Below are 27757 nucleotides of genomic sequence, written 5' to 3'. Positions count from 1 at the left end.
AATTTGCCAGTCGCAATGTCGGTTAGATATATATACCCCGTCGTCTGTACTGGTGACTCTCCCTCGCTCTCTCAGAGAGGTTTTGAGCTCTGTTGAACAGACAATCACATCACATGGCCCGACGAATTGGTTCATTACAAGAGTAGATATACACAATTAATTAACTCGCGGTTCGCTACATTCAAATCTCGTAAATAGGACTTTACGATAGCTCAATGGCTTTAGATAAACATAAAATATCCGGTTGAAGCTCCACTCGAATCTACATTGCTGTAAATTTATTTATTCTCTTTAAATTAATTATTTACGCGGACTAGCATCGTTGTGTTATCGCACATGTATTCTTAGTTTCATGCTAAGGCTGACTCCACGCCGATCTTCACTACTTTATGCGTAAGCAAGTGATATTTAAAAGTTATCGCCTGAGAGTAAGTACCGTCACGTCTGACGTTTTTATTTCCACCCGTTTTACTTTATCACTGGTAATCATTTCAGTTATTCTCGACAGCGGAGAGGTTGGAAATTACCTTTTAATATTTATATAGATTTATTAGTAATTCCGAAGGTTATACCCAAATATTTTATTAATTTTTCCTGACATTCTTACTTTTACAGTCTTTCTGACATGTCATAGTAATTTTATTATTAATATTTTTTAATAGTAATACTCGGGAATTATAGGGTGTATAAATTGAATTTTTATTTCTGATCTAAATTCTGTCAAAGAACAGAAAAGATGACAATTAGTAGGAATGATTTTTTTTTGTAAAAATGATACTTTATCATTATTTTATTATTTTTGTATTTTTTCAACATTTTAACTAGATTTTTGATTTCAATTTTAAATTTTAATTAACGCAAATTAATATTTTTTTTTTTTCTTAAACTATAATTCAATTCCCATCATTAGTAAAAAACTCTTCATAACACTTCTATTTAATATTTCTTCAGTACGTATAATTTATGGAGCAACGAATAATTGATTTCCGATTTTCACTGAATAAAATATGCCGATTATAAAAAATAAATATCTCTCACTGTGATGATAAAAAAAGAAATTTATTTTTATCACGTGAATGATTTAAGCTTCAGCTTATGGATTTCGAGCTTTTTAATTAATATGATAAATTCATCAGGTTTTATCGAATGATAATAAAATACACAATGGTAATGATAATGAAAATCCAATCGGTCGCAAAATATATATCGTTAGCGTGAAACAAAGGAAATAAATTAAACATAAATTACGCGTTAATTCAAAAGTGACGGGATAAATGTTATTCAATGGTATGGTTTTTCTCTCCTGGATAGAATTTTATAAAATTACCATTGGAACGTTAACATCTATTTAACACACGATGTTTTTCGTGTATAAGAATTTAATTGAAATTTTAATTCCACACACCGATCATTTAATTTAAAAAACATTATATGCTCTATTTTATATCTAAACTTACCCATAGCATTTTTGCTGCATGCTAATAATTAAATGCAACCCCTTTGCAACAGAACGCGTTCGCCGTTTTTTACCCAGACAACGGCTTTCATACACAGTCGAGCATACTTTTCGCTATTAATTAATTCAGCTGTAGTTCACAGGATATTTATGATCCTAACGGAAGTTACAATAATTATTCAGGTACGAAGGATGTTGCGTGGGATGGGTACAGCTATAGTTTATATTGTAACAATTGCCATTTAAATAATGGACAAAAAATTATAATAAAATAATAACAACTCAGAGCTGTTTTAATCACGATCAATTAATATTTTATACAAACTTTGTTCGTCATATTACAATGGTCCATAATTATTTTCACAATTTACTTCAAATTCAATTTCTCATCATTTTTTCAAATTATATTAAATACGTCCACTTTGGCGCACTCGTTTTATGCACTCGCGATTTATAAATCGTCTGTATAATTCACTATATATTTATCTATTAATTTTTGTTTTATTTGTTGTTTATTCATGTAAGAAAGCTGTTAAACGTCTGTATAAAAAAAGGTAGGAGTAAAGATTCATCTTTTGAGATAACAGTTTTTTATTCATTCGAGTCGAGGGTGATTTGTTTTTTTTCTAAGGCGTCACCAGTGGCTGTTTCAAATTAAAGCGACAGTAGTCGCGGCCAATAATGTCCTCCTTGGGTATCTCCTCTTCCAGTGGCTCGACTCCTTCTGCAGCCATTCGATCTCTCACCTGTTTAAACAGAAAAAAAAACTTCAGTTGTTAAGTGGCTCATCAATTATTTCTATCTTTTACCTTATCGATAATTAATTATTATTTTTTTCTGTTGAATTATAATTATTATTATAATTAGAATGTTCATTAATTATAAATTATTAACTAGAATTTTTTTACGGGTAATTGAGTAAACGAGAAAATATTGACCTATTTAAAAATATAAATTCAATCAATTATTTTAATAATGAAAACATGGAAATTTAAATATTGACGGTAAAAATGTTTCAATTTTTAATGACTCAACTAATTGATTTATTGTGACACTTTTAATGGCGCATTGTAGAAAAAATATTCATATTCATATCCAGTTTATTCGTAATCATGATAGTACGCTCGAATGGTCAAATTGTTAGAATAAAAAGTCAGTAATGTATTTTAATGATTTCTCTGTGGAAAAAGTTAGTCGATGACTTTTTTTTTTTTATTATTAAAGAGGAATTTTATTTATAGTTTGAGTCTTACATGAATACGGAAAAGTGAAATATGTAAAATGTCACTGAAGAGAAATTATGTCAACTTTAACGGAAGGTTAATCTATTACAAAGTTACTAGTAACTTTTAACCTCTAAAATCCTCTAAAACTTGCCAGTATTTCTCTTAGTCTCTAGAAGCCTCATAAACTTGTTGGTATTTCCAGCAGATTCAAATCTAATATAACTTTATTAAGTCATTCTAATTTTAATGTAAGTACGCTTAATTCTGTAAGCTTATTTTGACGTAAACTTCGGTAGTTTCAGGTTTATGTTTTTGAGGGGTGATTTATTTTAACGAAATTACTTTTCAAATAAAAATGATATTGCAACAGCTTGAAAATGAATAAACTCAGCAATTATACCGATATATATGGTTCCTGAAGTAACGATTCATATTTAACGAGGATTTTAATGTCTCAATCGATTTATACCGACACTTGAATGGCAAATAGTAAAAAAAAAAAATAGGAACTTTATGTATTTTTCTACCCAGAACGTTAAAGGCCTGAGAAATAAATATGCTTGGATTTTTATTGAGTGATATTGCAGGGATGAAAAATATTATTTTGGATACTTTAAATGGTGGGCAATAAATAGCGATCTAAGAGTCAGCATGGCAACAAAAAAATTATGTATAAATGTACGTCGGGCTTTCGTAGTAGATTTCAACTGCATTAAAAGCTTTAAAAGCTTTTCATGAATTTTCGGTAAGCCTACAATATTATTGAAGGTGAGTGCGGAGAATAACGTAAAAGTTTTCCGATTACAATCTTTATTCAAATTGTGAGTAACCTAATTAACCCTGCGCGTCTTAACATTTTGAATAATTAGATTTTGTTATTTATTTTTGTTCGGGTAATTGTGTTGTATAGTGATTCAAAAGTTTCAATGAATTCGCGGTACTTAAAAGTATAAATATTTAAATTATAATAAATAGAGTTTAAAGTAACTACAGTTTTATTTTATTATAAAAGAGAGTGTAATTATAATTTTGTTTGATAAAAACTTTTTTCGCAAATGCATGTCGAGGGCACCAAAGGAACGGGCTTAAATATTTCACTTTAAATCTGATTATTTTCGCTCTGTGAATTGTAAATATATATATATATATATATATATACATACATTTTCTTGTTAAGGAGGTTATTAAAAATTTTAATTCACTTTAATTTCATTTGTTTATTGTTTTTAGTTAATTAATTAAAAGTTCTATTCGCGATAATTAAAGAACTTTAAGTATTTTTTATAATTCTAAAATAGGAATGCGGGATTGTGCGCCTAGCCAGAAATATAACGGTCTTATCGTTAACGAACACTGAAATTGTATAGTACCGAGTATAGAGTATGGCTAAAGAGAAAAAAACATAAAAAGCAGAAAAAACAAAAAATAAAATTGAAAAACAAAATGAGAATGAATGGAGATGGAGATGCGCATCGGCCTAAATTTTATTTGGGCTGTCACACACAAAGCATCGCGTTCTCACCCTTCATCGGGTCTGGAGTCTGGGTTTTCCAATTAAACGAGGATTGAGATAAAAGAAATGCAGGCAAGGATGCGATAGAATTTTTCATATATGCTCGTCTCGGTGACAGTAGACAGTGTAGTCGCAATGCACCTTCTACCTTCTATTATACTCTACTGCACCGCTATATCTATATACCTTCTTTTATATAATGGGAGATATGGAAGACAGTGAATATGTGGTTCCGAGAGTGTAAAACCGTCAGACTCGGCATTGCAGAAGTTGACAATCCAGTCCTCAACATAACAGGAAATGAGTTCGAGACACACCGCAACCTCTAATAAAATCCACTAACGCATTTTCTCATTCTTCATTAAATCTACAATAGGGAAAACCTTCTGTTAATAAAATAGACCTAGACGGAAGCTTAAACGCGGAAGTAAGTTTCACAAATTGTTATGAGTTATGAATAAAAAAAGGTCGGCTTCATATTACTTAATTGGGTTAAAAATATTTTTTTTTTTTTTAACATTTAGCATTAGCGATGCGGTATATTGAATAATCAATACTTGTGAAAAATCGGGTGTGAATTCAGAATGAATTTTTATTCCTATCACTCGAAGTGCCGTAGTGAAGAAATTAAACTCACCACGTTCGGATTGAATCAAGAGTTTCTTTTTACGGAGTTCGAAGTTAAAGTTTGTAAATATTAATTATATTTTTCCTAAAAATTTAATTTTTATGCATCATTGAATCAAATTTTCATAAATATTATTTTGTTTTCAAATTTTGTTGATAAATCTTTATGTAAAAAGTAAAAAATTAAAAATTATTAACATTAAAAGTTTGGAAAATCCAAAAGTGCACGACTCATAATGCTCATTTAATTATGAAATATATAAAAAAAACTTAAGTCGTTCAAAATTAATTGCCGAAAAAACAGCTGTAGTAGGAAGGTACTGCACAAGCGCCCCTGGTGGAATAAAATGTACATAATATCTATAGATATAGATATATCATCATCCATGTTAATTTTACATGGATATATATAGATATACAGTCTTGTAGTTTTCGTTTTTTATTAATTGTAATTAAACGACACTGAATTAATTAACCATTCGCATTCAGTGACCTACAATCGTCGATTAGAATTAAAAAAAAAAATTTAACTCAAATAATTGATTTTTTCACAAGTTACAGTGCTTCCGGGGTTTCATACATGACGGACAGGAAAAATTTTTGACCTATTTTGATGTTTTTTTCCGTTTCTATTGCAGTAAATCAATTTTTAGAAAGTATGGAATTAATCTCCATTAAATTATCTCGACAATAGTATGCAAAATATCTTGATTCCGTGAACTAACAAGGCTATAATACTAAAAATAGTTGCTAAAATGAGGCGAAAAAAATTTTTCGATCGTAAAGCACTCTCTGATGCTTCGCATCATGAGTCGTGCAATAATACTTTTAATTAAATAAAATTAACTACCGTAATATTGGTGAATTTAACTGACATATGGCAATTTTTATAATTTTTTAACAAATAAGTTAACATAGAAAAAATTTTTCAAAAAATGCTACTCATAGAAATTAAAAAAAATTATTGATGTAATTTTTTTCTTAATATGCATTTTGTAACTTTTAAATGAGTAGAAAATATTTCAATATTTTTATTTAATAAAAAAAACGAAAAATTCACTCCGCAGAGATTTTTTATCAATACTATAAACAATATTCTTTTTGAAGTGATTTTCACTTCGGAAGGATTAAATCAATTAGAAATCGTCCACTCCGCAAATTTTTTACAGTATAAAGATCGATAAATAAAACAAATTATGCAATGAAAGTGAAAAGAGAATTTTTATGCGCGAAGATATTAGTTTACCGAATAGAGGAAAAAGGTGTTGGCTACATCATTCGAGGAGCATTGAGTGTGGTGCTCCAATATGGAACACCAAACGGTAGACTTATGGATACATAAGTAGCTGAGTTGCTTGGCGAAAAAGAGAGATAAAAAGAGAAAGAGAAGAGGAGGATATATAGAGCCCAAAAAGCTCCAGTTTGAGAGGGTGCCTGAGAAAAAGTCTCTTTCTTCCTTATTCACGGATAATATTAGCGATAAAGCCTCTTAACTTTGATATAAGACTCGACTTTTCTCATTCACCCATCCTCAGTGTCACCTCAATAACCCATCGTATTTTATTTTTTGCTTTCCATTTCCGCTCTATTTATATTTAAATATAAAAAAACTTGAGATTTTTACAGTACCAAGTTTGTATACATTTGTTAAATTATTTATTTCATTTATTAAGATGAGATTTCATTTAGAGATATGCTAAAAGGTTGCTCGAAATAGGACAGATGAATAATGCCAGTAGGTTTTAAGTTCCCTGAATTACTTAATTTTCATTATAATTTTAAAAAAGGAGCTTTAGTTCTTATCATTCTGAAATATTATTTTTTTCAAGTTCCAGCCAAATAGGGTACTTCAAACTAATTGAAAAACATTATTTTTATCAATCATCTTTTTAGATAACGGAGATAAAGTTAATAACTAATATGTTATTAAGGGATATTTATTTTCAGGGGTGTAGTATAAAACTCATAACGCTCAGCATCCCTCGTTTTCAATAAAAGTCAAATGGATCAGATGCTTAATCGACGATTATTAAACTTGGTAGATGCTCAGTAGGCTATTTTTTTTAAGGATGAAAAGAATTATCATAAATTATTGAGGGGTATAAAAATTTGGTTTAGTTTTTAGTGATTTTCACGGGTCGTAATTCAGATAAAATTGCTGGTAAAAGCATGAAAAAATATCTCGTTCGCTTTTCGAGCAGTAATAAATTTTTCATTTTATGTTGAATTTTATGTTTTAATGATCATTGAATGAAAGAATTAGTGTAAAACATGCAATTTTGAATTTTTCAGTAGTGTCAGTTCTATAAAATCTCTCAAAGTTCCTCGTTAAATTAAAAAATATGAACCTAATTTACTCTAGGAACATGATTGTCAGGAAAACAAAATTTTATCATGTAAATCAATGATTTTTCATATCTACAAAATTGCCTCAATTTCGAAGTAGAACTGTATCGTTGAGTATTTTTCGAGTATCTGACGCTGGTGAATATAAAAATAACCGATTTTAATGGTTCGAATGCTGTAAAAACCGCTTAATAAGGATTAAAATGGATTTATGATCGGATTCGCGGTTATAACAATTTCGAAGTTTCAAGCAATGGTGGAAAGTTTTTTTTTTTTATAAATATTTTAAGAGAAATGTCGATAACATACATTTTTATTCATAACATTCATCTTTTAGATAAAAAAATTATAAGAAAATTGAAATTACTTAGAGGACGAAAACAGCTGAATGTAATTGATTAATTTTAGTAAAAAAAATTATTAATTAAAATTGAAAGAAAAGTTAGAGGGATTCTGAGGGTGTTTAATGACGGATGCGCACGCGCTTTTAATTCATGGCTTGTGGTTATAATTGATCGTTAATTACATTCTGACGCATTACGTGTCAAAGTCATTTGTGTTGCTCATGCTCGAAATGCTTGGTGTGAGATAAATTCCACCCAGTATCTCAAGGTATTTAGAGCACTGATGCAGATGTAGAGAATGTTTAGTATCCGATAATATATCCCTTTATATATACATATATTGTGTATCTCTCAGCAGAACACTAAGAATGTGTTGCTACTCATGCTGTCGTAGCTTTGCCTTGAGAAACTTTACATTAACACCCCAAGTTTAACTTAACTTTAAAATTAATGCTATTAGTTATTGTAACTCGTCTGCTGTCTTATTTGTTTTAATCTTCCGTCAAATTTCATTTTAAGAATTTACATTTTTCATCAACGTATTAAGTAATCAGACAAAGTATTAAATAATTTTAATTAGTCTCCAAATCTAATCTCAAAATTATAGTCTGCAGTTTCGATGGATTTAATGGAAAAATTACAAAAAATTAGCAGATCTGACAGATGTTGTCCTGTACACATGTCTTAAATTTGAAAATGTTAAGCTTTTTTTGAATAAGCTGTAACAGTTTGGACCGTTTTGATGAAAATTTTTATTAAAATGTTATTACAATGTAATGTTTCAATTAGCACGTGATTTATTCTCACACAATAACACAAAATTTTCCTGAATTTGATCGCAGCGTCTCCTGATAGGAGACACACTATCAGGACACACTGAAATTGAAATGAAATATTTTTGAACATTCGACAATGCGATCGCAGCGTTGCCTATCAGATCTAATGTAAAACATTTCAAGGTTTAGAATAATTTGTAAATAAATTAATTAATTAAACATTTTCCAGTGGACTGAATTGTGAATCTAAACCATTTTCGAATTCATTGAAACTCACAGAAAAATTTTTATTAATATCAATCTGACCATTTAAGAGAAGTTAAGTGACAAATACATGCACAGAAGAAATATATTACAAAAAATTAATCATCATATGTCTAGTTTAAAATTAGTTTCTGACGCGGTCAAAAAATCTCACGATTTCTTTGTAGAAGCGTAAATCATTAAGTTTGATTGCAGTTTTTTTAAATTATTCTTACGACGATTCCTCTATTTTTACGAAAGTGATAAAAATTTTTCCAATCACAAGAAAGAATTTCATGACTCTAGTTCTAAACAACTTTCGAATGGAAAATGACAGATGAATGCGATGGTGCATGCTGAAGTTCATAATGTAATCATTACTTTATCTTATCAGTACTTAATTTTTTTTACAATGATTGTTTTTTGAATTGATAAAAATTATAATTCTGGCATGCTAAAAATTATCACTTTTTCAGCGAAATTTAGGAATGTTTTTCAAATTACATTTTTTGAAATTAAAAATTTTTTTTTTCTATTTTGGGTCATTTTATAAAAAATATTTTATAATTTGACGTATTGTTATACTTAATAACTCGGAGAATATCGAAGGTTTTTATTTGGAAAAATTTTTATGTTCATTTAAAATATGTATATATACGGCCTAAAAATTTAAAAACTATCACTGTACCTGTATTGCATTAAAAAATCCCCGAAAAATCATTAGTGAGAAAATTTTTAACTTCCCGCTAAGAAAATCGAAGATTTTCAAAAATCGGGAAGTTATTGTTTTCACCCCGTTTTGCAAAAATCGAGTTTTCATCAGATCTCGACGTTTGAAGCTCATAGGAAGCTTCTCTGACTACTCCCGCGAGGTTGCCACTGTGTGTGTGTGTGTGTGTGTGTGTGTGTGTGTGTGTGCGTGTGCGTGTGCGTATGCGTGTGTGAAAGTATGTGAACCGCTTATAACTTTTGAATGGCTCATCCGATTTTATCGCGGTTGGTGCCATTTGAAAGGGCTTGGCCAAACTTAGATTTTGACTATAATTTGGACCGATTCGGATCAGTAGATTTTGAGAAATCTTAAAAAAACTAAGAAAAAAAATTTTTTCAAATGTGGTTTTTTTTAGATAACTTTTAAACGGCTTCACCGATCGATTCCAAAAACTAATCATCTTTAGACAATAAAAAACCCCGTCGATCGCCACCAAGCTGGTCGAAATCGGTTAATTCGTTCGAGAGATATCGTGAACGAAAGAAAACCGAAAAAAGTGTTTTTTCAAAATTACTCCGAAATTTTTGGTTCGATCAATCAAAAACCTGAAAATTCTTTATGTGGCTGATGAAACTGCGTCGAAAGCCGCTAACCGCGTGAAAATCGGTTGATCCATTCAAAAGTTATTGCGGTTTGAAAATTCCAAAAGTAGTGTTCTATGAAACTTCTATCAGACTTTTGAGCTCGAAGAGCTCAGCGAGCTCAGCGAGCTCAAAATATCACATAAATTATATTTTGAGCTCAAATATCTCAAAAACGTCATAAGTACAATTTTAAGCACCCAGGTATGGAATTAGCGGGAAGTTGCAGGGATGGCCTTTAGGGTGAACCGTTTTACTAATTTTTTTAATTAAAAAGCAAAAAATTGTTATCCCTACAAATTAAAAAAATTTTTTTGTGTGCGTTTTCATAATTATTACGACCTTTTTCAGAATTATGACGAAATTTATTATCGACTATGTCTCTCATCCATCTTCTACAAATGCAATTTACTAAATATCAGAGCTATTGGAAATTAATAGGTAATCGATTGGAGTAGAATATACCTTAGTATGTTGGCTCACGTACTTATCGTTGTATCGAAATTAGACTTTGTATACCTTGATATATGATTAGTCACGAAGATAGTGAAGGTACTCGTCTATACATTACGTACTGAATATATTATACAGTGTATAGGTACGTCGACTGACACGATAAATTGTTGATTGTCTCCATTGTGAACACTTGAATTGCATTATCCTCGATAGATAAATGTGAATTATTTAATCAGTCAAGTGGAGTGTTAAATGAGAGTGACATTTTAAGTTTAATCGACTAAATGGAAATAAGTGTATAAATAGATGAAAGCTTTTGTCGTGAAAGCTTTATAAAATTATAGCAATTTTTATCATCATTATTATTATATGGTAGGATAGAATAGAATCTACGTGAGTTTTACTACTGAACGAAGCAATCATATTTATGAGAACTTGTTCACGTGTGTGGATTGTCTCGGCAAACAGTTTCTGTCTAATAGCAAATCGATTTACTTCGGCTTCATTGCGGGAATACTGTTACAGAAACACACGTAAACCCGCTGGTCACCCCATAAATCACTCAGAAAGTTTCAGTCTACCACAAATATATATCTATACGTCTAGGTATGGAAGCACGTGTATACATACTTACATATATACAAAAATTCTTTAAAAAAAAAAACCTCAATTTCAATTTTTAAAAGTCACGTAAGGTATGCTCTCGAATTTATTGTTCTTTTTGTAGCTTCGTATATATTTATTTGCAACTCATTCGTGATTCTCTTTGAAGATATTGAATAGAAAAAAATTTTTAATCAATTTTGACAGAGTTTATTGGAATATTGAATCAAATTTTTATAAATATTATTTTTTGTTTTAAGCCTTGATCATAAATCCTTACGCAAAAGATAAAAAATAATAAGTTATTAACATTGCTACGTTTAATTAAATAAAATTTATTATTCTAATGTTACTGAAATTAATTTTTGTATGACAATTTCTATGATTTCTTAATAAATAAATTATTATAAAGAGAATTTTTAAAAAATGTTACTTTTGTAGAAATTAAAAAATGTTTAATTTTTTTTAGTAAATGTGTACATGTGTACACTTCTATTTATTTTTAATTCTTTAAAATCAAAATTAATTTGAAAATTTAAAAACTTTTAAATTTGAGATTTGTATATGTACATATTTATAACATAAAGATTTTTCGAAACTTTTCATAAATTCACAAAATGTCATAATAAGGAAAAAAAGTTGTGAAATACATCGATCTCAAGCTCTGACACCAAATGAAATTTTTTTAATCAATCATCCCCACACTAAAAAAATGTGTATTCACAAATCACGGCTAAGTATTATTCATATAATATATACACGGAGTTTCCGAGAGTTCTATGAGCAGTGTCATGAAGTTGGGATACAGTTAAAACTTTAGATCCAGTATGACATCTGGCTTGTTGTGTATTTCTGTGTATATATTTCCATTTCATTGGCAAAGTTCCATAGTTTTAAAAAAAATAATATACAGCATAAAAAGGTAACAACTTTCTCTGTGATCTCCATTTAAATTCAAGATTCGCATGGTTTATTAAATCCGTTAGACTGCAAGCTTGTGATTAATATTTACTTTTTTTTTTTTTTAATTTTATTTTGTGGAGAAAAAATTTCCACCTTCCAGTTTATTATAAAGTCTGCAGACTGTCTGATTTTTAATCTTCTTTTTAATCGATTACCCTTTATACTCTATTAATTGATTTTAATTCACCTTTTTTTATCTGTGGTTATTGAAGTTTTTTATTACTGACTTTTTTTAAAATTTCAAATTGAGTAACCCGATTAAGAGACTTGATTTTTTTTTTATTTGCAGAACTATTATAATAAAATGCTAATAAGAAAAATGGTAATTACCTGTTCAACAGCTTTGAAAACTCGTATAAGATTCAACCCAGCGAGTTTCTGGATGTCTCCTTCCGACCATCCATTAGCCAGAAGCTCTGCAAATAATTCCGGGTACTTGCTGACATCTTCAAGCCCTGTAGGCGTTCTGCAACCAACAGAAAAAAAAATATATTCATATGCAATACTTAGTACATATAAAGAATGATAATTTTATTTGAATCAAAGCAGATTATACAAGAGTGTGGTATGGAGTTGTATAGTGTGTTTTGTGTATAGTATGTGCTTGGAGGGCATGAAAGGTAGAATTGTTGGATGATATTTATTCATGGCACGAAGTCTCCAAAACTGGCAGTTATGTCGACTGCCTCGTGTTTATCGACCAACCGTGGTTTTAGTACCGTCTCCACTTTCCTCCCTTTCCTGCTCTGCTCTGCTCATCTAATTCTACATCTCACATCTACCTCGCCAATTTCCGAATTTGAGTTTCCCTCAAGCTTCGAACATTTCTCCCGCAGCGGTCTACCTACCAGCTACCAGCTACCAGCTACCAACCTACTCGTCCTACACCCTACACTAGACACTACCCACTCTCCATTGCCAGCCTCGATCGTGTTCATCTCTCGTATACTCCAAACAATGCACATCAGATGAGAACGAGAATTCTCAATCCGAGATTTCGCTTTAGGTTATACATTGATATTCAAACTTTGATGTAGTTTACGACTCGGAATTTGATTATCGTACACATGTGTTGATGAATAGTTAATTAATAAATCAACCTACAATATGGTTCTGGCATACGAGAAAAGAAAATTGTATTATTTAGGTACCATTCTATATAGTAACCAGACAGATGAGAAAATTAACTTGAGTCAAAAGATAAAATTTTGAACCAAGGAAATAACTTTGGAGAATTAGATTATCTTGAAGCAAACAGAAACAATTTTTAACTAAAAAAATCTATTCTAGTTGAGGTGAATCTAATTGGTTTAAAAATTTTCCAACTTTATTAAAAATTATTTTTTTTGTTGAAAATTTTTTCTCGTGGTTCGAATTAATTTTTCTTGTCTGTGCAGTTTGATTTTTTTTTTATAAAATCGTGGATGATTTTTAGTAAAATAGGATTTTTTAAAAGTATTGTTGGTTTATTGCAATAATGTACAAAAGTTCGATCATTTCATCTAATTTTTTTTCATAGAATAATGAAGTGTACTACATTTTTGTTCAATAAGTTTATAATTACTTTCAGTTTTTTCAAAATAATTAAAATTTTTTTTTTAAAAGGGATTTTTATAGTTGAATTCGGTATCGTCAGAAAGGTCTTGACCTAAATTTGTTCCTTTTCACGATTTTATATATTTTTTTGTAGTAGACAATTTTTAACTTCTCGCAATGCAATATTGCACTTCACGTTTAAAAGTTGTTCTTCCTTTGAATTCAGTAGAACTGGATAAACCAGATCTTAAATTTGCTAAGAATTCGGAGCTTCTTTTTCTCCTTTAGATTTAAAAACTTTTTTGAAGTTCTTTTGAGTTTTCTAGACCTCTTAACAGGATTGGCGACCAAAATTCACATTGTTTATTTATCAACTTTTCACACCTTTAAGTTGGTTTTCTTTTTAAAATTTTCCAAGAAATCCGATATTTATTATCCTCCTGAAAATCTATGAACCTTTTCAGAGATACTTTAAGCTACCTCTTATAACTTCTTTTTGTTAAATTATTGGCAATTGATCCTGTCATGGCAATATTATTTTTAAAATTTAATTTAATTTATAAATAATAAATTGACTGCAAATTGATAATAATTTTCATGTAAACATAAGCGAAATTGATAGTTTGAATTAGAGAAATTACTCTGTCATACGATTCTCGTCAGCATAAAATCTTTGATATCATCTAACATAGTAATGATTACAATTTTTTACTAGGAATATAACTATATTCACATATCATACCCATTCCAAAGAAACCTAATGCCTCTGATTGTACTGATTATCGACCTATATCATTATTATCTAATTTGTCAAAAGCATTAGAACGGTGTGTGCATGATCAAATTGTGAGATACATTAATGACAATGATTATTTGGATAAATATCAGACCGGCTTTCGAGAAGGTTTAAACACTCAGACTGCGGTAATAAAATTTTGTGATGATGTACGACTAGCGATGAATGAATCTAATATAACCATAGCTGTACTCTTTGATTTAAGTAAAAGCGTTTGACTCGGTAAACCACAAAGGTTACGCATAAATTACAATTTATGAACTTCTCTGATTCATCAATAGATTGGATTAACTCTTACTTAACTCAAAGAAGACAGTCGGTCTATTTCAATGGTCATGAGTCATCTTGGAAGGATATTATAAATGGCGTACCTCAGGGTAGTGTGCTTGGACCCTTACTCTTTCTTTATATATTTCTGATCTTGCGAAACGGTTAAAATGTAAATATTTATTTTATGCAGACGATCTAATTATATATGCTTCATGTTGCCCATCGCAAATTAATGAATATGTTGCTATGTTGAATAATGAGATAGAAAAAATTGTTGATTGGTGCAATTTAAATTGCTTGAAATTGAATGCTACAAAAACTAGTGCTATTATACTAGGAAGTAGGCAGAGAGTTAGCAGTAATTTTTGTAAAAGTGCCCAAAATATAATTGTCAGTAATCATGTGATTCCATATGTACAATCAGTTAAATACTTGGGTTTGATAATTGATAATACTCTATCGTGGGAGAATCAAGTTGTAAGCGTATGTATTCGTGCGATGAAAACGCTAGCGCAACTAAAAATTAATAATGAAATTTTTAATGAACAGTTACGCATAAAATTGGTTACGACCTTGATTTTTCCCATCTTCGATTACTGCTGTGCTGCCCATACAAACATCTCAGGCAAATTACAGCATAGATTGCAGCGTAAAATAAACTCATGTATAAGATATATTTTTAAAATTTCGAGATTTGAGCACACTACTCCGTATTATAAAAAAATTAGGCTGGTTAAAACTTGATGTTAGAAGAGATTATTTCATAGCTTGTTTATTTTACAAAAGAAATTAAGTTAAATTACTGTCAATTATTTAAATCGAATTTAGAATTTCTGCCGATTGTGCTAAGAGAGGTGACGTCAGGAATGATTATCTACGTCTGCCAAGAAGTAATTGTGCAATTTATGAAAACTCTTTCCTAATTCATGGTATAAAAGTTTGGAACTCGTTACCGGCCGAAATTACATGGTACACTGGACAATTTCGAACAATTTCAACAGGCTTGCTATGACTTCTTCTTACAATAAATGTTAATGTTATTATTTCTCTGTTAATATGTTATTATTTTAAGAATTAATATGTTCTTACTTTTAATAATTTAATATCAAATATTTAAATTGTATTAAAAACACTGTATCAAATGTATACATGTAAATGATAAAATTTATGTATTGTTGATGGTCCTGAAGGAGCTTAGAACTCTAGGATCAAATAAATTTTTCTATCTATCTATCTATCTATCTATCTATCTATATTGTTATTTCTCTTTAATCTATCTATCTATCTATCTATATTGTTATTTTTCCTTATAATGTTCTAAAAATTATAAAAGTAATAATGACATGCAATATTGCAATGTCTAAAGTTCGGAATAATAAATCAACTGAACTAACATAAAGCGTCGAGTCATCCGAACGCTATACAAAAAGTTCTTTTAAGAAATTGGCTTTCACATCAGAGCTTTTCTCTTTAATCTCATTTCTCTCTATATCGAAAGTAATTCCCAAGAAATCTCTGTGAGTGAAAGTGGAGTAAAAGAGAACGAGTTGATGCACGCTCTTCCTAATTTCCGTAAAAGCATATAAACGCGTCTAGCATTTAAAGTAGTCGTAGTATAAGTAGTATAACTTGTAGGTAGCAAAGGGCAAAGGTATTATAAAATAGGAAACGTAATGGCGTCGACACTGACACTCAAGAGAGCTGGTACAAAAAGGTTAGGCTAACCGGAGATAGAAGGCAATAGATGATAATTATGACATTAATTATTAAGTTCTGTCGAGTGACTGGAATTTGATATGTCGTTATGCATACTCAGACCTGTTCAGCACGATCTACGCGAATGGAAAAGTAAAACTACGTTATGTTGAGAACTGGTGGGTTGAAGAAAATGGGTTTCATGAAACTACTTATACTACTGCAATATAATGCTCCTCGTACCGTGCAAAGTAATATGAATTTTAATCTCACGTAAAAGCTTATTGGCGTTTTGGTTCCTTTAGTACACTAGATTTCCTGACAGACTTTAAGCAATCTATGCGCTCCATAGGAATACGACCCTATTAGTTTTTATTGTTTCTTTGTAGTGTCGGTACTTACATCAATTTATGACGTGGTATTATTTAGTTTTACATTCCTTCAAGGAATCTTTTGTTCATATACTTAACAGAGTCTGAAAGTGCTCGGTGAATTGATAATTTAAAATTTTCTAATTGAAATTTATCAGACATTACGGCAATGCATTGAATATATCCATATAAGAATTTTTTAGAATTTAGAAAGATTTCTTAATATTAAAAAAATGATTTCTTAAGGATCACTAATTAAAAAATATTTCTTAATAGTTGAGAAATTATTTTCTAGACATCATTTTTTAATACCTAACAAGCATTTCTTACTGTTTAAGAAATGATTTGTTAATATTTAACTAATAAAAATTTTTTAATAGTTAATAATCAAACATTTCATCTACGTTTCCATTTTTTCAAAAATTACAAAAATTTATTTTTTTTTATAAATTGATCCTTGTAGATTATGTTAAAATTAAAAAATTATCCTAATGAAAGGTTTTGTTAATATCTCAAAAAAAATTTTTTTTATTAAAAAAATAACTATAAGTAAAAGTGAGCTAGCGATAGTCTTTTTTTATTAAAAATTAAAAATAATTCAAATAGATAAATTAATGGATTTATCTCAGTGACGCCTACTGGTACACGGAAAAGAAAATGCGGTAAATCCAACTACACTTGGAGTAGAATTTACTACAGGGTGGACTAAAGTATATATACGCTATAGTTTGTTTACGGATGATTTTCATGTGTTTCAAATCCAACTCCAAGTGTGGTTGGATTTACCGCACGTTTTTTTCCGTGTAGTAAATCACACTATTTAATTTTCAACTCTGTATTTCACCATTGAAATAGCCTATCTATTGAATTTCTTATTTATTCTTCAATATTTCAAACAACGTCTACTGTATACTTATCGGATTTCGTTATAGCTTGTTGAGAGCTCGAATGGTCTTGTGTTCATATACAGTATTAAGACACCCAGTGCCAACAACTCCGATATGGTGTACTGGTTAGCATACCTGGCTCTCACCCAGGAGATCCGGGTTCGATTCCCGGTATCGGAAATTTTTTTTTTTCGTTTTTAAAACAGTAACTTAATTATTGACGCTATTTTGAATTTTTTAAAATTACAAATTTTATTTTTGTTGTAAATCAGTTTTAGTTAAGTTAAGAATTAACTTCTGATTTTTATAAAACTTATGACCAGAAAATATAATTTGACTGTTAAAAAAAATTATTCATGCATTTGGTAAAATAAAATTAGTTTTTAACATATTTGTTATAAATTTTTAAATTCACAAAAAAAATTTAAATTTCATGTTATCAACAATAATAATTATACTATAAAAACTTTGTCAAAATTACTATAGTATGACATACCAGAAATTACATTATGCATTCTAAACTTTATTATGTCAGATAACAACAGCTGCCATTTCACGATAGTAATATTTTAAATGTCATCATAACTGTTTTTAATATTCACTGAGATAGCAGAGGTTACAACCCGAGTACTAAAACTAAATCAAATCTTGGTACCATCTAACATCAGAAATGAGAATACCGTATCATAAATTAATTCAACAGCTATTCCTATTCTACTTTACTATAGTTGTAATTATAACTCTGAAATATTTAACCATTTTTCCATTCTACTACAGTTAATTAAAGATATCGTTTTGTTAATATCTCAGCCTTTTATTTGTAGCAAGCCACCAAAGTGCCTGGAATAATTTTTCCCAATCGTATCGTTCAGTGTTTAATAACAAGTTCGTATGGTGCAAAGTTAATTTAGTTGTTAATTACACGGGAATCGGTATTTATATCACGTATCATATATCCCAGCAATCGATAATAAATATAATGATATAGTACAACATTTAATGTGTAGTGTAGCATGAAAAGGTTAGCTCTGGAGTATGCTGTCGAGAACCGGGAGTGGATAACGATAAGTACTATACGATTCCCATCGGGGAACAGAAGTATGCTCATGCGGGTGTAGAGTTTGCGAATGAATCGCCTACTCCACCCATTTTGGATAGTAAAATTTAATCGCGGTTGTCCTTGCGGTTTTCTCTTTACTCCATCGACATTAAAATAGTGTATCCACTTGCTCCTTTTGCTTTTGCTTCCTTTTCTGTCTGATGCATTACATTACACTAAATTTCATCCTCCCTCTCCTCTTCCTTAGACTATTTATACGCGGGTACAAAAAAAGGGCCGGCTAATTTTAGTTTGAATTACTTTCAACACGCGAGGAAAAAACAAAATGAAAAAAAAGAAGAATCTCGAGGAACTTTTTATTAATTTATTTTCTCGATGTTTTATCTCCGTTTTCCGGCAAAACCATTACTTTTAACTTTGCCCACATCCCACATTGTTTTCACCCTTGTCCATGTATATCTACCTCCACATTTCCAACCTCTGATCTTTAATTTATCTATGTAATTTTCACGTGCTTTGTGATATTTGGTTTTATTTTTAGTCTCTAAAAATTGAACGTTGTAGCGGCAAAGTGGTACACGGAGAAAAAAATATCGTCAGAATAAGGGATACGTATCGTTATTCTGACTATACGCTGTATACAGTCAACGCTCTCTGTATTTAACTCGCCCGTACAGGACCATTCTCTGTATTTGACTCGGCCTTGTCTATAAGAGCTGTGTAAAATCGTCAAATACAGAGGAAGAATGTGGTCAAATACAGAGAGCGGTCAAATACAGAGAGGTCCAATACAGAGAGCGTCGACTGTACTCATTTTTCTTAGAGATATTCTGTATAGCCAATTCAGCTATATGGCAGATAGTCAAAATGACAATCCGTATCATTAATTTAGGCATAACATTTAGTTGACTCAACTATACAGATCCTTATAAGGTTAACGTATACGTTAACGAAACAGTTGCCTGTTTTAACGAAACTACATATGTTTACAAGAGCTATTCTCTGTATGCTTACAGGAAACAAATAAATCCTTAAATCAGAAATCTGGATTGTTATTTTAAGGAAACGTCATTTAAGGATACGTTGGATAGTCATTTTAACAATATTTTTTTCTCCGTGTATCAATCTTTCTTAAACACGTCGACTGATCAGGGTTTGAGTCCGGTCTCAGATAAAATAATAATAGCCACAAAAATTTATTCCTGTAAAATAAATAATTCTTTAGTTTGATTTTTCTTTCTCTTCTCTCTTCGTTGATTCTCTTTCTAGTTGAAAATTATTTTTAAGGCTAGGGAATTTCACACGTCTAACAACGGCTTTAGTGGCAGATGGTTCGCCAAGTTAAGAGTCGGTTTTGGGTGGAGAGACCTCGTCGAATTTTTTGTTCCAAGTTTTTTTTTTATCTTGTAATCGGAAATCTCGAGCGAAAATGTCCATGTCGGGCGACATACCGACTGTGAGCTCGACAACTCGAGTATTGGTTGCTATAACAAATAACGAATCTCAAAAAATGAAAAAACTAAAAACTGCAGTAGAATAGAAATGGAAGTTTGAAATGAACAAACGAACGAACAAATAAATGAAATAAAATAAAATAAAAAAAATATGAAACGAATCGGTAATCGCTCTGTTCCGAAGGATGCATTGTACAAAAGAATGCCGGCAAATAAAGTACTCGAGAATTGTGTAAGCATCATAATGGTACAGAACGCAAAAGAGAGCAAGTACGAATGAAATAGCAGAATGACTGTTGACGCGTCTCTGACATGTTTATTTAATATCACGATATGACGATCGAGAGGAAGGTACTGCATCAAAAGTACGAGTATAATATGCCTCAGACTAAACCCCACGGTTATTTTGATCCATATATGCACAGTGTAATGTGTATATCCATATTTTTGTTTACTGAGAGAATGTTTGACATTTATTATTTTTTATTATTATTAAATGAAATTTTGTGGAGTAATATTGAAATATATATTCGATATCATTAGTAAAAAGTGATATGCGTTGAGCTGTAGGATGTTTTAGTTTTAATTATTTCTCCATCAGAATACTTGAAAGTAATTAATAAGAGCCATAATAACTTTATTCATTTACAATAGGTCTCACTTTAACCATCAAATAAATGACTTGAAAAACAATTTTTTTATATTATTTGGAAAATTTTGGATTTTTTTTTTTTGGTTTTAATTGAATACAGTTGAAACTAAACGAACGGATACCGAAATCACTTAGAGTAGTAAAGTGCGAACGCACGAACAAAAAAACAATCACCAATTAAAAAAACTTAATTATCAATTAATAGTTGATTGCAGACTAAGGGAGGAAAGTAGGGCATTCCAATTCGCGTGTGAAATTGCCTACCGAGCTGAAGCAAGGGTGGTAAATATACGTTGTAATATATAAATTCTGCCCTTTTATTAACTTCCCGCTAAGAAAATTGAAAATTTTCAAAAATCGGGAAGTTATTGTTTTTACCCTGTTTTTCGAAAATCGAGTTTTCATCAGATCTCGACGTTTTGAGGTCCTAGGAAGCTTCCCTGACTATTCCCGCGATGGTATGTGTGTGTGTGTGTGTGTGTATGTATGTAAACCTCTCATAACTTTTGAATGGCTTGACCGATTTGATCGCGGTTGGCGCCATTCGAAAGGATTTGACTTAACTTAGATTTTGAATACAAGTTGGACCGATTCGGACCGATAGATTTTGAGAAATATTAAAAAAACTGCGAAAAAAATTTTTTTCAAATGTGGTTTTTTTGGAATAACTTTTAAACGGCTCTACCAAAAACTAATCAGCTCTTAACATCAAAAAACCACGTCGATAGCCACCAAGCTGGTCAAAATCGGTTCATTCGTTCGTGAGTTATCGTTGACGAAAGAAATCGAAAAAAAGTGTTTTTTTTCGAATTACTCCGAAATTTCCGGTCTGATCAATTTGTGTTTAGAAATATATATCATAGAATTTGAAAAACTGCGTGGAATGCCGCTAACCGCGTGAAAACCGGTTCATTCATTCAAAAGTTATTGTGGTTTGAAAATTCAAAAAAAAGTGTTTTATTAAACTTCTATCAGACTTTTGACACGAAAATTATATTTTTGAGCTCGAAGAGCTCAAAAACGTAATAAGTGCAATTCTGAGCGCTTAATTACGAAAGTAGCGGGAAGTTGCAGGGATGGCCTTCAGGGTCAACCGTTTTCCTAATTTTTATTTACCGTAATATTACATTCAAAAACACGGATTGTACATCGAAATCTTTCTATTTGAATATTACTGCTCTGTGCGCATATCCTCACATATGTTATTTGTTTCACGAATGACAGAATTTATTTCCTAGATTTGATATGAATTGTAGTGAATCTTTGTAGGATTTTCTACTGATGTAATAAAAAATCTATCTGTCAACGTCTATTTCACATATTACTTTTGTATGCATTGAAATAAAATATTATTTATTCTAAAGGTACATGCCAATCAAAACTATTGTTTTAATAAAAACTAAGACTCATTTTCTAGAAAAAAAGTTATCCAAGTATTTTTTTGCTACTTAATTTTCTTTTAAATTTATTAAAATTAAACTATCGAAAAAATATGAATTAAAAAAAAAAGTAGATTTACAAAATTTATATTAATTAGTTTTATTAAATCTATTTGAATATTCATTTATGATAATAAGCTTTTTGCGATGAGGAAATATTTTTTCAAAATTATAATTTTTAATTAAAATATTTAAAAAATGAATGAGCTGAATTAATTATTCAGTTGGTTGAGCGAGAGTAATTTCAATTTACCGGACATAAAAGAATTATTTTCGTTATTAGATTTATTTAAAAATACAATTTGTTACAGAAACGAATTTAATTATAATTATTCATACAGTTGGGTGAGTTTTAAAGTTAAAAATAAAATAAGTAAAAATTTAATTCAACAATATTAATGTTCAGTACATTTTGATTAGATGTATTCTACGTGATACTTAAGCATTAACAACTTAATGAGAAGTTCAGTCTTTTTTTCTCGCTAACAAAGGATTTATCTACGTAATCCTGGATGAAATATTTAATTAATTTAGAAATTTAAAGCTGTCTGGTATATATTGTTATTAAAGGTACGAGCTTTCGTCTAGATCCTCGGCTCATATCAGTTATCGTGCTTTCACTCTTACACTCCTCTACTTGTGCCAGTCTTTTATACTGAAAAGTCCAAGTAAAGTACATACTACACTCGGGTCTGAGAAGCCCGTCTTTCGCCTGGGATAGAGATACACTAGCCTCTTAATACATATTTATGCAATCTATGTAATATGACTTAACGCAGTATGAAAGAAGCTATTTCTTTTCTCTTTTTTTCAAGCCTCGTTCATTCATCGTGATTGGCGTTTACTTGAGTCGAAAGTTTCCGCGAATAAAAATAATATTTGAAGATTATGATCCGATCTTTTCTACTTGAGTTATCGCTGAGATCGTTTTCCCATCAAGTACTCGTTACATCTGCAATGTTTTTGATCAAAACGTCGAGTGTAGTAGCTCGTTAGGAATACAATTAAATTGCAATAAATTTTGATTTATATTGACTGTAATGTTTTAATTTAAATAAAACTAGGAATTTAATATTAATAAAACTCATGTTTTTAAATTGAGTGTATTTTCATTTAAAATGCATGAAAATAAATATTATATTGAAAATTAAAAAATTCTTCGTTGCTTTACAGATAATATTTTATATTTTTTTTAATTACTTTTTTAACTAATTAACCATTTGCTTCAATAAGTAAAAATTTTACTAACACAAAAAACATTTAACATCACAAATTGTAAAAAACATCACAAATTGTAAAAAACATCACAAAACATTAAAACATCTCCTATAGGAAAATCTACAATTCACATTTTAATAACTTTTCATTCAAAATTTGAATAATTATTATTCACTCCGAGATTAAATCTGTATACTTTACGAATTAACATAACATGTAATGGCAGTACGGTGGTCATGGTAAATTTCACCTATATATCTTTTTCATAAATTTTACCTCACACAAAACGATAATGTGAAATTATAAAATTATCTGAAACTTTTCCATGATTACATCCCATCTCGTTACATTTATTTTATATCCAACCGCTAATTATTTATGGAAACATAAAATAAATATTGTATAGAGTAAACCGCGTTAATTCAGCCAACTCTACGAAGAGCTTTTAATTGAGCATACTCAAGCTCTACTCACAATTGAGCAAAATAAAAAATCAATGCCATAAGTAATATTGATCGGAAATTGATATCAGTTTTTAAATGAATTCTCATATTACGAATAATTATTCCAATTAATTCAAAAGTTGTAGTCTTTTTTGTATTCCGGAAATTGGAAATGCATTTTACCGAAGGGTCTTTTCGCCAATCGATATCTCAGAAACAATTCGTCAGAAATTGATATAATGACAATAAAAGTCGTAGCTTAAGGTTTCAAATTTAGAATAAGCTCTTAAACGATTAATTATTCCAATTAATTTAAAAGTTATGATAATATTCGTACTCCGAAAATTAAAAATGCATGTTATATTGCTCCGCAAGAGGTGACTTTAGACATCAATATCTCGGAAATTGTTGGTTGGATTATAACGTTATAAAAACAAAAATTGCAGTAAAATTTTCAAGTTATAAAATAAGTTATCTAAGAATCTTCTGTTTTCATCGATTCAAGAATTATGATAATTTATTGTCATTTAGATGTCTGAAGGAAGATCAACTTTTATAAATTCCCTCTACAATCGTTAAAAAGTTTAAAACTTTTCAATTAATATTTTTTTTGATACTGCATGAATTGTGATGCCAAGTCCAAAATCTATTTATATTTTTAGTTTTTAAACTCCGCCTGAGTCAATTAGTGTAATCTGCTATAATGTCTAGAGTGAATTTGTTTTGATTTTTTCATCTCTGCGCTGTCATATTTGAAATCCTACATTCTAGAACAATATAACCCAGAGGGTGAAATCCATACTTACAAATTGATCCCATCGTATCCAGCACCGATACCAACGTGGTCGATTCCCGCGACCTTTCGCACGTGATTGATATGTGCTGAAACATAAAATCCAACTATATGAAAATGTGTACATCGATACATATATATATATATATATATATATATATACATATGAAACCATATCGTCATAATATATATATGTAGATATTCGTAGATATGAAAGGTATAAAGTAACGATTGCCTCTGGCAACCCGCGTAATTGGTTATATGCGACGGAAAAAACGAATTTTCATGCATAAATGTTATCTACTCTGACAATAATACTCACTAGCAACTGATATGTCAGTCGAACGAAAATTTTGAAATAACAACTGACAAAATTATTGAATAGATTGCTGAATTTAGAAGTTTACTTTCATATATTGTTATTGGGCTGTAACTGTTAAAATCCATCTCGGATTTACTTTATTCCTGTAGTTTTTGGGTGTAATAGTAAAACAAAAGGTGAAACGAGTTATATAAGTAATAGTAATCCGATTTGATGTATGCGTATACCTGAAAAACCCGATTGGTGTAACTCACTGCTCGGCAGTAATCCGCTTTGGACATCGTTTGTTCTTAACGAGCTATTAAAAATCTTTTTTTACATCCCGTAGTTTAGAGACAATTAAACCCAAAAAACTAAATAACACGGTTTGATAGCAAACCAAACTAAAGGGTAAGAAGTAATTTTCAATAAGTTAAAAAAAAAAAAAAGAGTGATTGACAAAAAAATTCATTTTAGTACACTGAGAGAAAGAAAAATAATTGTCCAGGCAATAATTCCTTTGCTCAAGAATTTATTGAATAGAATTGATTTAATTTATCAATTTTTTTGTCAAAAGAATATTAATATATCTATTTTTATTATGATAGGTATACACTGAAAAAAAAAATTAATTTGATTCATGAGAAAAATTCTTTTACAAGGTACGTGTACGAATAGCTTTAATTTAATTAACAAAAGAATGCTTTTTGATCAATTCGACTAATTCTCCGGACAGGAAATATTTTTGTCGAAAAATTTTTGTTAACATATATATTTTTTTTTATGTGAAACATCTATAGCCGCACGTAAAACCGATATCTGGCGTGGCGACGCATGCCGTGGCGACGCGTCGCCACGCTATATGATAGTATATATATACAGTAGGGTGATTCAAAAAAACTTTTTAATTTTTTTTTTTAACTCTTACCCTCTCAAATGTTTCTATTTGATATAAAAAAAATCCTCACCAAACACGAGCCCTATAGCTCAACTCTAAGGGGTTGCTTTTATTATTTTAGTTTCCCATTTAATTAACATGGGAAAAATTCTTTTTTGTTTTAAATTGAATTTACACATAATTTACGCTATTTTTTACAAAAAACGTTTTGATATTCTTAAAGTAGAGTCTTTGAGCTTTACAAAACTCTAAGACAAAGTATGATTATCTCTACAAAAAAACTAGTTACAACCATTTAAAAATGACTAAATTTCGAAATTTAAAGAAATAGTTGGCAATTGGGTCATTCCATGTCAGATCGACAAATAGTTGGAATCGATCTGTTTCGATTTGGACAAATTTTTATCAGAAGTTTTCATTTATCATAAAACGAAGTTCTGCCAAAGAAATAACATTAAAAAAAATTTTTTCAAAAGATATGCAAATTCAAAATTTCGCAATTGTTTCAGTTTTTCAATTTTGTTTTTGTAATATCTTGAACGCGATTGTAGATATAGAAATGACCTTTTTTTTGTTTAAAAGGGGACACTTAAGATTATTGAAAAAAAAATTTCAAAAATGCAATATTTGTCAAATTTTGAATTTTTAACAATTTTCAAAAATTCAAAATTTGACAAATTTGGTATTTTTGAAAATTTTTTTCAAAAATATTTTTTTTTTAATAACCCTAAGTGTCCCTTTTTAACAATATTTAACAATAATTTTCAACAATAGATGCTGTATTTATTAGATATCTTGATAATGTTATGTCCAATACTTTTGTAACATACTTCAGTTACCATCGACCAATTGTCACAGTAATACCGTCCTCAGAGGCAACATCGAATATAACTATTACCGAAGTCACTGATTAAACGAATTAAGTAGTCACGATTTGAAATAAATTCGTAAATTTTTGTATTTAATGAAAATAAATGTTTATTCAATAAATAGTCATCGTTATCTGAAATAAAAATCGTAATATTTTATTTTATCATTATGACATATTTAGTTCCTATTACAATCTGCTCTTTTCTGCATATTACTTTTACAAAATAATGTCGATGTTTCACATCTGCCAGGCGTTCCGTGACGGCTCACATTTTTTTTCGGTCAGTACATAAAGAAATAATAGGGCGCTTGATATAAATTGTTTAAAATATTTAATTAGTAAAATAATTATGAGAATATCTTCAAAAGCACCCACGCATTTTTTTTATAATAAAACGAATTTTTTATTAATCATTCCATACATATTTTAAACTTATTGAAAATAATTTTACACTTTTTAATTTGATTTGCTATTAAACTATGTTTTTTTATTGTATCAAATTATAATTTACTCTGAAATTTTTTAGCATAATTGAATCTTGATGTACTGGACAGTAATTTAATGCAACCACGTGTTGAATAAAAATCTTTAAAAATATATAAATGAAGGATAATATATTAAGCGGGGAGGCTAATTTAACCAAATTATTGAATCACTGGCAACATGACAAATCTAGTGTATACATTTACCAGGAGATTGAGTGGAAGCCAGGGGAGCGACAGAGACAAAGGCAGAGAGAGTAAAGGGGTTTAATCGTGACTAAGAGTCGCGACTCGCTAGTAGATTAAGTGACTCCACCATGAGATTATATACGTTCCGGTAAATGGAATTGACGCTCTCTGTGTGTGATAATTGCGTCTAAATTATTCAACTGTTCCCTTTTCAAACTTTATCATAAATCCGAGAAGATTAGCCCAATAAAAATCAACTAAGAAACCTGCGATATACATGATTTAAGTGGAGGAGAATGTTACGAATTATCGTTACATAACCTAACGACGGTGAGATTCAAAGTTTTAAGTATACATTTAATAGATAATATCCTTCACTTTAACACACTGGCGTAGGATTGCGAGAATGAAAGCCTCGTCCAACAAATGCGTGTTTCGCTTTGGGTTTACCTTAGTCTACGTATATACTATTAACTCTATCTCTTATTTAAACGAG

The 27757-nt window shown here is 29.9% G+C and overlaps 1 protein-coding gene and 1 non-coding gene across 7 annotated transcripts in view; one reads left to right on the top strand and one right to left on the bottom strand.

The window, feature by feature from the left end:
- Positions 1-1745: 1745 nt before the first annotated feature.
- The window catches only part of LOC123260517 (dipeptidase 1), a 77693-nt gene continuing 51681 nt past the window's right edge, over positions 1746-27757 (bottom strand). For all 6 annotated transcript variants that reach the window (XM_044721645.1, XM_044721643.1, XM_044721646.1 and 3 more), the window contains 3 exons: positions 24534-24609; positions 12237-12372; positions 1746-2202 (listed from right to left, as the gene is read on the bottom strand). In XM_044721645.1, the coding sequence (XP_044577580.1) occupies positions 2083-2202; positions 12237-12372; positions 24534-24609 (332 nt within the window). In that variant the 3' untranslated portion in view covers positions 1746-2082. The remainder of the gene's footprint in view (positions 2203-12236; positions 12373-24533; positions 24610-27757) is intronic.
- On the top strand, positions 17570-17641 carry Trnae-cuc. The gene has a single exon. It is a non-coding gene; the product is annotated as a tRNA-Glu (tRNA).

The sequence above is a fragment of the Cotesia glomerata genome, linkage group LG3, assembly GCF_020080835.1.
Source record: "Cotesia glomerata isolate CgM1 linkage group LG3, MPM_Cglom_v2.3, whole genome shotgun sequence".
In the NCBI taxonomy this organism is placed as follows: domain Eukaryota; kingdom Metazoa; phylum Arthropoda; class Insecta; order Hymenoptera; family Braconidae; genus Cotesia; species Cotesia glomerata.
Note: the sequence above shows the minus strand (reverse complement) of the source record. Positions and strands in the feature narration are given on the sequence as shown.